General features: G+C 36.0%; 1 protein-coding gene across 2 annotated transcripts in view; it reads left to right on the top strand.

Moving 5' to 3' along the window:
* The window catches only part of LOC127862890 (UDP-sugar transporter sqv-7-like), a 123,740-nt gene that overhangs the window by 13,282 nt on the left and 97,646 nt on the right, over nt 1-12,812 (top strand). For both annotated transcript variants that reach the window (XM_052402156.1, XM_052402155.1), the window contains exons 3-10: nt 51-137; nt 794-861; nt 1,788-1,859; nt 3,170-3,238; nt 7,046-7,148; nt 9,989-10,081; nt 10,665-10,811; nt 12,345-12,427. In XM_052402156.1, coding sequence (XP_052258116.1) covers nt 51-137; nt 794-861; nt 1,788-1,859; nt 3,170-3,238; nt 7,046-7,148; nt 9,989-10,081; nt 10,665-10,811; nt 12,345-12,427 — 722 coding nt within the window. The remainder of the gene's footprint in view (nt 1-50; nt 138-793; nt 862-1,787; nt 1,860-3,169; nt 3,239-7,045; nt 7,149-9,988; nt 10,082-10,664; nt 10,812-12,344; nt 12,428-12,812) is intronic.

Below are 12,812 nucleotides of genomic sequence, written 5' to 3' on the forward strand. Positions count from 1 at the left end.
GTTAAGTTATATTTAGGGAACAACTTGTCAAGTCTATTTTTGTTTTTCAGATGCTGACTGGAATCTTTGTCTTATATGCAGCCAAGTTATTCTCTGTGATTGAATTTCCGGACTTCGCAGGAGATACTTTTAAGAGGGTTTGTAGTGGAATGTGACCTCCATGTAAATGGCTTGGCTCCTAAACTAGAAAAGTTCTGTTTAAAAGATCTTACCTCAAATCTATTTGTTTTCTTTTAATGAAAGGAAATTTTATTTTTGGAAATGTTGAAAATACTTAAGGAAGATACCATTTTGTACACACAAGGTACTATTGAATAGTGCTATTTACCGCCAAGCATTATGGGTACTGTATTTTCAATTTCCAACATGACATGCGATAATGACATTATACTTTTGGTTGAAGCGTAACAACATGAAAGTGTTGCACACTTCTATACATTATGGACAAAATCACATTGGTAGAGTAAGGAACTAAAATCTTGGGGTTCTTGGGTTCAAGTTCATACAGGCAGTTATTTGGTTATTTAGAGGGGGATTATTTACAGGTGTAGTTGCTTTGCACACATGTGCGATGCATTTTTGAGGACAAGTATACAAAAGACAATATCATAGTGATGTATACAATAGAAAGATAATAAATACAAGGGATATAAATGCTGTCAAGAAATTGCTTGTTTACAATAATCAAAGAATAAAGCTGATTTTATTATTCTGATGTTATCTGTATGAAAACTTAGAAGCATTTAAACTGTATACGTTTAGAGCAAAGTTTTAATAAAACTTTTAATTGTAGATATGGCCTTTGCCAATTATGTTTGTTGGCAATTTGCTCTGTGGACTTGGAGGAACACAGAAAATAAGGTAGTGTCTTATATGTTGCTGGTGCATAAGATGCGTTCTGGGAAAAATGGGCTTAATGCATGTGCATCAAGTGTCCTCCCTGATTAGCATGTGATAAGCCTGTGCATCAAGTGTCCTCCCTGATTAGCCTGTGATAAGCCTGTGCATCAAGTGTCCTCCCTGATTAGCCTGTGATAAGCCTGTGCATCAAGTGTCCTCCCTGATTAGCCTGTGATAAGTGTCCTCCCTGATTAGCCTGTGATAAGCCTGTGCATCAAGTGTCCTCCCTGATTAGCCTGTGATAAGCCTGTGCATCAAGTGTCCTCCCTGATTAGCCTGTGATAAGCCTGTGCATCAAGTGTCCTCCCTGATTAGCCTGTGATAAGCCATGTGTCATTAGCCTGTGATAAGCCTGTGCATCAAGTGTCCTCTGATTAGCATGTGATAAGCCTGTGCATCAAGCCTGATGCATGTGATAAGCCTGTGCATCAAGTGTCCTCCCTGATTAGCCTGTGATAAGCCTGTGCATCAAGTGTCCTCCCTGATTAGCCTGTGATAAGCCTGTGCATCAAGTGTCCTCCCTGATTAGCCTGTGATAAGCCTCACAGGAAGTCTCTTCTGAACAAAAATGGAAGATGTTGTGACTGCACATGGTCATCTGGAATGACACTTAATGCAAATGCATTAGGCCCAGTTTTCATGGACACAAGGCTCAAATAATAAAAAAATTATAACTTAATAAAGCAAAAAAATATCTTACTTGGCATGTTTGCTGGTATGAGATTGGTTTTAGTATATCAAAAGACTTAAGTTGTTTGTAATGATGTAATAATTTATTGGCATTTCAAGTGACTGTCTTTTTTTATTGATCATCGGGAAGAGTAACATGACACAAGCTAACATGTATTTAATACCTGTAAAGTACCTCTAAATCTTTTTGCTTCCAGTTTACCAATGTTCACAGTTCTGCGACGTTTCTCAATTCTATTTACAATGATTGCGGAGTTCTGGATCTTGGGGTAAGTGAAATCTGGGGATATTAAGTCATCTGGGATTTGTGAGAAAAAACTTCAGAACATTGAAGAGAATCTCTAAAAAGGCAAGGCTCATGGGTTTAATATATGGTATGTATAATTGTCTAGTTGTCATCCACAAAGATTGCCCAGATAATGTCTCTTGGGTTAAAAATGAGCATGCTACAAACTTTAGGGATCAGGGATTTAATATATTTTATTGTTAGTGTTCCTCTGCTTAGATTGTTGAAATCATGTCCCTGTAGTTAAAAATGGCAATTACCCAGGGGACAGATGATTTATATAAACTCATATAGTAAATAACTTAAAAAGTGTACTTCTCTAAAACCACAAGTGCTGGAATTTTGTTTTAATATGCCATTTGTATGTGTTTGGTCCTGTGCAAGGACATATAGAGTATTTCTACATGTCTCATCTTGTTTAGTTGAGTATGAAACAAGAGATAGTGGTCATGTACAAAGATTGTTTAACCATTTCGCACACAGAAGCAAAGTGAAAATGGCAAGTACAAACCGCATAAAACCAGAACAGTCTGCAAGTAACTTGCAGTCTGTTCAGGTTTTATGCTGTTTTGCTGCTCATCAGTATCTATGGTTTTATGCTTTTTGCACATATCCATTTTTGCTTTTCTTTCAAGTGGGAAAGGGTTACATGTTAATGTTTGATTCAAGTACTTACCCAGAAATATCTTAGATACTGCTGAAATACTGCAAACAATTCCAAGAAGATTAACAAACAAGACATCAAATATATGTTTGTAGGAGTAAAATGATTTCTGTCTGAAAACAAATGCATGTTCTATTTAACCCTTTTTCCTTGGAAAAATAAATCAACTCTCACCACTTTTGAATTAATTATTGTATAACTGTATAGTAACAGCTCATCAATTAAAATTAAATCGTGCAATAATTACAACAAAATTCCTTAATTTAACCTCACACTGTGAAAATTGGGTTTCATGCATCTGCATAAAGTGCCATCAAATAATAGCCTGTCGAGTCTGCACATCTTTATCAGGGACAACATTGTCCATCAGATAATAGCCTGTCGAGTCTGCACATCTTTATCAGGGACAACATTGTCCATCAGATAATAGCCTGTCGAGTCTGCACATCTTTATTAGGGACAACATTGTCCATCAGATAATAGCCTGTCGAGTCTGCACATCTTTATCAGCGACAACATTGTCGTCCCTAATTAGCCTTGTAAACTGCACAGGCTAATCTTAGACAACACTTTACACGTGTGCATTAAACCCATGTTCTCAGCGTTCACATATTCTTTCCTTCCTTTAGAGTAAAGGCCTCCAAATCGGTACAGTTCAGCGTGTATCTCATGATAGCGGGAGCCATGGTAGCTGGAGCGTAAGTAGCTGCTCATAATACATGGCCAATACTAGCATACCATGTACCGTTTAATTAATAATATGAGAGTTAAAATTACAGGGGTGTCAATTTTCCGGATTATTCCGGAAATCCGGATTTGAGCCGGCCAGGGTTGATTTTGAGGTGAATGTAAATCCGATGAGTTTGTTTAAAGGGGCCTTTTCACAGATTTTGGCATTTTTTTTAACTTATTCATTAAATGCTTTATATTGATAAATGTAAACATTGGATCGTAAAAGCTCCAGTAAAAAATCAAGAATAAAATTAAAAAAAGGAAAAGAACATTGCCCGGAGCAGGTTTCGAACCAGTGACCCCATGAGTCCTGCCAGAGTCCTGAAGTAAAAACGCTTTATCCTACTGAGCTATTCCGCCGAGAACACATGCTAAACGTATTTTATACGTTATATAAGCAATCTTCGTAGTTTCACAAAATTTAACGACAAAAACAGAACTCTCCAAATTATTCAATCGTTTCGCGTTGCAACGCTTTATAATTTTTAGGTTTTAAAATAATCAAAAGATGCATATAATGGCTATATTAGAGCATGGTAAATGTTCAGTATTACTGTTTCCTCACAAATATCATAACCAAAACGAAAATTTGCGAATCTGAAACAACTTTTTTCAATTTTGTCAATTTACCAAAGCGTGAAAAGATCCCTTTAAGGCGGGTGGGGGTAGGGACAAAATTCTTTTAGTGCGGGATCATTTCAGAACGAATATTGTTATAGCATCGTCGGCATTCCGGACATTTGCGCTTGGTACCGATTTTATTTATTGATTTCTGATTGGTAAGCGGCTGGCACTGACATGAGCAGTAACTGGCTAAGTAAAGCACTGCAATATCATATTTTAAAACAATATGTTAATCAAATTATATATTGACTGCGTATTTGCTAGGTTACTGGTTACTGGTTTTCATTTTCTGCAGTCAAACGATATGCATATTTTATTTCATTTGCAAATGATGTATCGCGACATGTTTTCGGACAGTCGTTTTCGGATACGCTGGTTTGTCGATTTTAATTTAATTTCGAAGTTCTTAATATCATTTGTTTAGAATGACAAATACACATGCGGTGTTACGGATGGTTTGGTTTATAATATTTCGCATTGTACTCACCAGAAATTGCACCTAGAAAGACTATTTAAAAAAAAGAACAATAAGCTAGGGCTCGGGGGGTTGGGCCCTCTCTTCCCTTTATCCTACGGCTTAATTTTCCGGATTTCAAATTTGGGACAATTGACACCCCTGCATTATCAGTAAGAACTTTATCATTTGAATCTTATTTGACTTAAAAACTAATATGTATGGTTTGTCGAAAGATGTGGTTTAAATCTTATTATGCCCCCTTTTCTTCGAAAAGGGGGCATATAGTGATCGTACTGTCCGTCTGTCTGTCTTACCGTCACACTTCGCATTTAGGTTTCGAAAAATGCTCATAACTTCTATGTCCCTTGAGATATAACCTTCATATTTGGTATGCATGTGTATATGGAAAAGGCCTTTCCATACGCACAAATATTTTTACCCCTGTGACCTTGACCTTGAACTAAGGGTCCACGTTTAGGTTTCAAAATCTGGGTTTAGGTTTCAAAAAATGCTTGTAACTTCTATGTACCTTGAGATATAACCTTCATATTTGGTATGCATGTGTATATGGACAAGGCCTTTCCATATGCACCAAAAATTTTACCCCTGTGACCTTGACCTTGAACTTAGGGTCCGCGTTTAGGTTTCAAAATCTGCGTCTAGGTTTTAAAAAATGCTCACAACTTCTATTCCCTTGAGATATAACCTTCATATTTGGTATGCCTGTGTATATGGACAAGGCCTTTCCATACGCACACACATTTTTACCCCTGTGACCTTGAACTTAGGGCCCGCGTTTAGGTTTCGAAATTTGCGTTTAGGTTTTGAAAAATGCTTACAACTTCTATGTCCCTTGAGATATAACCTTCATATTTGGTATGCATGTGTAAACGGACAAGGCCTTTCCATACGCACACAAATTTTGACGCCTGTGCCCTTGACCTTGAACTTAGGGTCCGCGTTTAGGTTTCAAAATCTGTGTTTAGGTTTCGAAAAGAGCTCATAACTTCTATCAAGCGTTTATAGGGGGCATAAGTCATCCTATGGTGACAGCTCTGGTTTTGATCTATGAATAATTCACAACTGGCCTTTTTAACTTAGTGTTTTTAGCCTCTTATGCAGTTTGGTCCTAGTTAGAAACCAGCTAGTTGCTAGCTAGGTTGTTCCAGTAAAGGTGTCTACCATCAATTAATCTAAGGTGTAAATATGTACATAAAAATTCTTCGTTGGAGAGTAAATAATTAATAATGACTGGAAACTAAATGTTCATGTTTCATAAAGTACTTCTATTATTCGGTAATCCACCTTTTCAGAACAGTTTAGTTGTTTTGAGCTTCAGATGCAGGCCTTATGGGTTATATCAATCTTGATATTTGTGAAAAATATATATTGCAAAATCATATATTATTTCTGTGACATTAATTTGTGTTGATTTTTTTAGCAGAAAAATTAAAGATTGTGAGGACAAAAATCAAATATTGTAATTTTGTAATACCATGCCATGGACATCAAAGACATTTGGTTAAGTAATTCACACAGATTAACATGTAAGATTACCATGTAAGATAACCATGTTTGTTCAGCCCAGATTAAAAAAGTTTCTGTGCTTTTATTAGACAAAAAGAAAGCTTAATTGCAAAACTAAAAAAAAAAATCCCACCTTTTATGGGCACTGATAAAAATAAGATAGTTTAAGTGAAAGCATCATTGTAATTGAAAATATATCTTGTTTAAGGTCTTGAGAATGAGTCTACTATCACTTTACAACAATGGAGACATTTATTGGCATTTAAGAAACAGGACTGGATACTATTACTAACAAACAATTGACGAGTTATTGGGCATGTGATCAAAATGGCGCACCTGCTGTAAGTGACTCCATCTTTCGCTTGCTGTTTACAGAAATTAAAAGGCCTATTCATTTATTTTGAGGTCAGTAAGTAGGGACATTAAATAAGGTGACTAGGGGATGTGGCACTTTCACAGAATATCTAGAGAACAATTTATTCTGGAATTATGAGAGTGTGCTGATAAGTCTTTGGCGAACAATAACCCGTATCTATAAATCAAAATTCTTGGCGCATATTAGTTTAAACCTATTTATTTAAGTTGGGTTGCATAGAAAGCCTAAGGCTTATTTCAAATGCTCTCGAGTCAGTTCCTGGACCTAGAACCAGTACTCTGGTGGAGGTCTAAAGAACGCTCCCACAGATGGGATTGAACCCGTGACCTCCGGGTTGCTAGGCTGACACCATATCCTCTATGCCATGTGTAGTCAGTCCATAATAAAGTTGACTAGTTACAAGTTCCATTTCAGTGATCCAATCTTTGTGTTCACCTGATTCTGTAAAAAATATTTTACTGCAATAATGCATCGGAACTGCTGCTGATCCTAGGCATTAAATCCAGGACAGACAGAAACTTTCAGTGAGCTGTTGGTTTCTTGTTAACTCTTTCTGTGCTGGAAACAAATTTTGAAGGCCTTTGCAAACAGTTTGGATCCAGATGAGACGCTACAGAACGTGGCGTCTCATCAGGATCCAAACTGTTTGCTATTCTGATAGTACTCTTTGAAAAAAATCGAAGAAAATACTAATTTTAGAAATTCAGCAGACAAAATTTTAGCAGACGACAAATTTCCCAGCATGCAAAGGGTTAAGTGTGCAGCTGTTGTTGTTTTGCCCATTTTCAGGACTGATCTATCATTTGATCTGGTTGGCTACACACTCATCTTCATCAACAACCTTTGCACGGCTGCTAACATGGTATACACCAAGCAGAAGTTAGAAGCAAAGGTACACATAGTCAAGATACTATAGAGGTGCACTCTGAAAAAGTGTTGTAAAATGCATGTGCATAAAGTGTCAGCGCAGATTAGCCTTTGCAGTCTGCACAGGCTAATTGGGGACAACACTTTCAACTTTTATGATTGTTTTTTGTTTAAAGAAAGTCTTAGAAAGAATCCAGTGTAGCCAGAAAGTGTGGTCCCTGATAAGCCTTTGCTGATTTCATGCTGTTGTTTGTACTACAGATATTGCTGTTTGTACTACAGATATTGCTGTTTGTACTACAGATATGGCTGTTTGTACTACAGATATTGCTGTTTGTACTACAGATATTGCTGTTTGTACTACAGATAGTCAATTAAAATGTCACACATGTGTTTTGGATCATTGTGTGAGGTCACTGACCAAGTTTCATAATTCCAAGCTGGGAAGGAAACATATTTGTTCAGGGTGTTCATTAGCAAGTATTTACTTAGACCTACAGGTAGCACACCACAGTAGAAACACACTCTCTCGGAGCGGCAGACGCCTTCTTGATCTCCACCAAGCTCTATTCAGAAAACAACAAACCTGCAATCATAAAAACACATTCACTGCACACAAATAGTCTGAAACACACATTTAAGATAAAAAATTAGCATATGGAACCTGTACAGGTGATACTATTGACAAAAATGACAGAATGGCAAGGCTGCAAACAGGGGCCTCAAAATCAACTTTTTACCATGTACAAAAGTGGCTCGGGACGAAAGAAACGTAATGATAGCCAGCTTTTGGAATTATATTTTTACACGCAAAGCACAGCACAACCCATCAATCCATGAATAAATACCTTGTTACCAGGTGGTTTTTGCGCAATAATTCACAGCTTGACCCTAATAGCAAATCCACCTTAAAAAGAACCCAAAATACAATATGCCTACCGCAGTTGTCCTTCCTGAGTAACAAAAAATACAACAACAACAAGAGGTCATGACCCATCAGTTTCGCATTTGAAAATGGTCATATTCTTATGATTTAATGCAATTTGGGGGTACAATAAGACCTATTACCCTCAAATTTGACATTGAAACCTACCCTTTCCCAATATTTCACTTTTATACCGGGGCCAATTCGCATATTTCTGCTTCCTACTGTGGTGTGCTACCATAACTGACCCATGACCAGCCATTCAGCAGGGTAATGTCCCTTTTATGCTTACACAATCAGATTAAAGTTTTCCTGCAAGGTTAAGTCTGGATTAGGTTATCAACAGATAGATATCTCTATAACAGCTATAAATATTCATTTGAAACTTTAGAATTATCATGTGAGTTAAGTCATTGAGTCATAAATCTTACTTGCAGAATTATGCACAAGCACCTACATTCTTTTTTATAATGAAATCGCTTCTTATTTTCAAAGTTGAACTGGGAAATACCTGTGGACAATTGATTTATCTCATCTGATAATATATTAAATAAAACATTTTCAGGTAAAGAGATGAAAGGAGACATGAAATGCTTTTATTCTAGAGAAAATATCTAGTTATGCCCCCCTTCGAAGAAGAGGGGGTATATTGCTTTGCTCATGTCGGTCGGTCCGTCCGTCCACCAGGTGGTTGTCAGACGATAACTCAAGAACGCTTGGGCCTAGGATCATGACACTTCATAGGTACATTGATCATGACTTGCAGATGGCCCCTATTGATTTTGAGGTCACAAGGTCAAGGTCACAGTGACCGGAAATAGTAAAATGATTTTCGGATGATAACTCAAGAACGCTTTTGCCTAGGATCATGACACTTCATAGGTACATTGATCTTGACTTGCAGATGACCCCTATTGATTTTCAGGTCACTAGGTCAAAGGTCAAGGTCACAGTGACAAAAGTCGTATTCACACAATGGCTGCCAGTACAACGCACAGCCCATATGGGGGGCATGCATGTTTTAGAAACAGCCCTTGTTATTAATAGTTGTTATATTTTTGGTAAAGTATTGAATTTCAATGAAAACCATAGCAAATGTATGCATTAAATTTATGTCACATTCATTATATAATGTGTATGACCCTGTCCCTAGTAGTTCCTTAATGTCATCATCGCTCCCTGTATTTTTCAAAATTGCCATTTACCAGAGGTCCAGATAATTTTTAGCTCGGCGTTTTCAGAGAAAACCTGAGGTATTATCATAACCAGCTCGTCGTGTCGTCCGACGTCCGCGTCGTGCTGAAACCTTAACATTGGCTCTAAAATCAAAGTGCTTCCACCTACAACTTTGAAACTTCATATGTAGATGCACCTTGATGAGTTCTACATGCCACACCCATTTTGCGATCACTAGGTCAAAGGTCAAGGTCACTGTGACCTCTATTTTTTTAAATAAAATTCTGACAAGCTTTCATTTATTCAAAACTGCACCTGTAGCGGAGCGTGGCACCCGTTATGCTGTGCTCTTGTTTAAGATAAAGAGTGTTTCACTCATGACTTTTTTAATTGATGAGTAAGATACAAAATCAAAGACTTTTGCGGGAGTATTTAAAATACTCCTGCAAAAGTCTCTGATTTTGTTTTTGTTTTTAAATTTAAACAGGAATATGCAAAAAACATGTATTAATAATAAAGAACATTTACTCTTGTTTTCATAAACATGCATTTTGAAATGGCTGATCAAATAATCCGAATTGGGGCCCTGTTGGTCCAACTAATAATTGCACAAAATGCGTATGCCAATTTTTATGATGATTTTTTTCACTCCTCAAAAGTATAATTCATGCGTATTTGGAAATTTTCCACGAGTATTACGCAAATACACATCTTATCTGGACCTCTGCCCTAAACAATAACATAAACAAATGCTGCTGTTTCAGGATCTGGGACAGTACGGACTGCTGTTTTATAATTCCATATTTATGGTGATACCATTGTTAAGCCTCATGCTATTCAATGGAGAATTTGAGTTGGTAAGACTTGTTATTTTTGTCCCCGTGTGATGTTTCACCAGAGGGTACTTATGGTTTGCGCTCTGTCTGTCTGTCAGTCTGTCTATCCGTCGCACTTTTCTGGATCCTGCGATAACTTTAAAAGTTCTTAATATTTTTTCATGAAACCTGCAACATGGATAGATGGCAATATGAACATTATGCACGTCATTTCATTTTGTTCCTATGTCAAAAATTGTGGTTGCTATGGCAACAAAAAAACAACTGAAAAAGGTGGAATTTCTAACAATGGTGGAGCCGGTAGGGGACCATATTGCTAGACAATAGCCTTGTTTATAAAATAATTTCAGGTGAGTGATTTGTTTTCATTATAAATTGAAAGAATAATCAGACCTCTCCATAAATATAGTTGTTAGATAAAATAGACTTTGAACGTCTTTTCTGGACATCAAACAGTTTTAAAGATTTCAACCATTTGAACACTTAATTTAAAAAAGCTATTCTTGTATCTTGTTTGTTCAATTTAGTTTATCTACACCCTTTAACTTGAATACTTAATCTCCAACCATCGCCGTGGTGATGTGTTTATCAATTATGGTTACAGGTGTATCACTATGATCAGTGGAGCAACATCATGTTCCTGGGGCAGTTTGCGCTGTCTGGTGTCCTGGGATTCATACTCAACTACTCAATAGTGCTCTGCACGCATCATAACTCAGCCCTCACTACCACAATCATAGGTGTTTTAAAGGTAGTATTTCCACACTGTCACAATTATAGGGGTCTTAAAGGTTATCTGCCCTCACTACCACAATTATAGGTGTTTTAAAGGTAATATTTCCACACTACCACAATTAAAGGTGTTTTAAAGGTAATCTATCCTCACTACCACAATTATAGGTGTTTTAAAGGTAATCTGTCCTCACTACCACAATTATAGGTGTTTTAAAGGTAATCTTTCCACACTACCACAATTATAGGTGTTTTAAAGGTAATCTTTCCTCACTACCACAATTTTAGGAGTTTTCAAGGTAATCTTAACACTCTACCACAATTATAGGAGTTTTAAAGGTAATCTTTCCAGACTACCACAATTAAAGGAGTTTTAAAGGCGTTCTTTCCACACTATGGCAATTATAGGAGTTTTAGAGGTAATCCTTCCACTCCACCACAATTATAAGTGTTTTAAAGGTAATCTTTCCAGACTTCCACAATTTTAGGAGTTTTAGAGGTAATCTCTCCACACTACCACAAACACTACCACAATTATAGAAGTTTTAGAGGTAATCTTTCCAGACTACCACAATTATAGGTGTTTTAACCATTACCCTTTCCTCTACCACAATTATAAGAATTGTAAAATCTGTACAACACTGCCATAATGTTAGTAGTTAGACAATTATCCCTTTCTACCACAATGGAAGCAGTTTTCAAAGATTGTATATTCTATAATTTATTGAAATCTAAAGGTTCTATGTTATATGAGTTATTGAAATCTAAAGGTTCTATGTTATATGAGTTATTGAAATCTAAAGGTTCTATGTTATATGAGTTATTGAAATCTAAAGGTTCTATGTTGTATGAGTTATTGAAATCTAAAGGTTCTATGTTATATGAGTTATTGAAATCTAAAGGTTCTATGTATAGTTATTGAATCTAAGGTTCTATTATGAGTTATTGAAATCTAAAGGTTCTATGTTATATGAGTTATTGAAATCTAAAGGTTCTATGTTATATGAGTTATTGAAATCTAAAGGTTCTATGTTATATGAGTTATTGAAATCTAAAGGTTCTATGTTATATGAGTTATTGAAATCTAAAGGTTCTATGTTATATGAGTTATTGAAATCTAAAGGTTCTATGTTATATGAGTTATTGAAATCTAAAGGTTCTATGTTATATGAGTTATTGAAATCTAAAGGTTCTATGTTATATGAGTTATTGAAATCTAAAGGTTCTATGTTATATGAGTTATGGAAATTCTAAAGGTTGTTTGTTATACCAGTAATGGAAATTCTTAAGGTATGTTTAACCAGTAATGGAAATTCTATAGTTTGTATGTTATACGAGTAATGGAAATTCTAAAGATTGTATGTTATACCAGTTATAGGAATTCAAATGGTTGTATGAATGCAACAGTCACTACAGACTAAAATTCTGATACATGTATATTTATTTTCAACTTTTATTTCAAACCTGCATTCTGCTGCACAAATTATTAAATTGTGTAATATTGCAGTTCATATAATTCCACAGCTTCCTGTTGCTATATCTTCCATTTCAGAATCTCATAGTGACTTATCTGGGGATGATCTTGGGAGGAGATTATATATTTAGTTGGCCCAATTTTCTTGGATTGAATATCAGGTACATCTTGTGATTACCACATTATTTGTGCATTATCTAACTGCATTCGCTTAGTGTGATTTTATCCAATTTAAATTGTGATGATGTATTTACTTACCAGGTTTTGAATTAAGTCGAAATTCCTGCTTATAATATTCTGTTATGACGTGTCGATGGCTGGGTGGGTGATTTGGACAAAAACAGGATTCGGATTAATAGCTTTAGTTTATATAGACAGAGCTTGATGAACTTCAGATATGGCAGGCTTGCTAGGTTGAGATTATAGTGTCATGTCAAGGTCACTGTTACCAAAAATATAAAAATGGCTCTGCTTTTCAACTTGTGTTTGAGAGGAGATAATACTCTAAAAATGTGTTTATAGGTTGCTTACATAAAGACCTGAATT

The sequence above is a fragment of the Dreissena polymorpha genome, chromosome 16 (genome assembly GCF_020536995.1).
Source record: "Dreissena polymorpha isolate Duluth1 chromosome 16, UMN_Dpol_1.0, whole genome shotgun sequence".
In the NCBI taxonomy this organism is placed as follows: Eukaryota; Metazoa; Mollusca; class Bivalvia; order Myida; family Dreissenidae; genus Dreissena; species Dreissena polymorpha.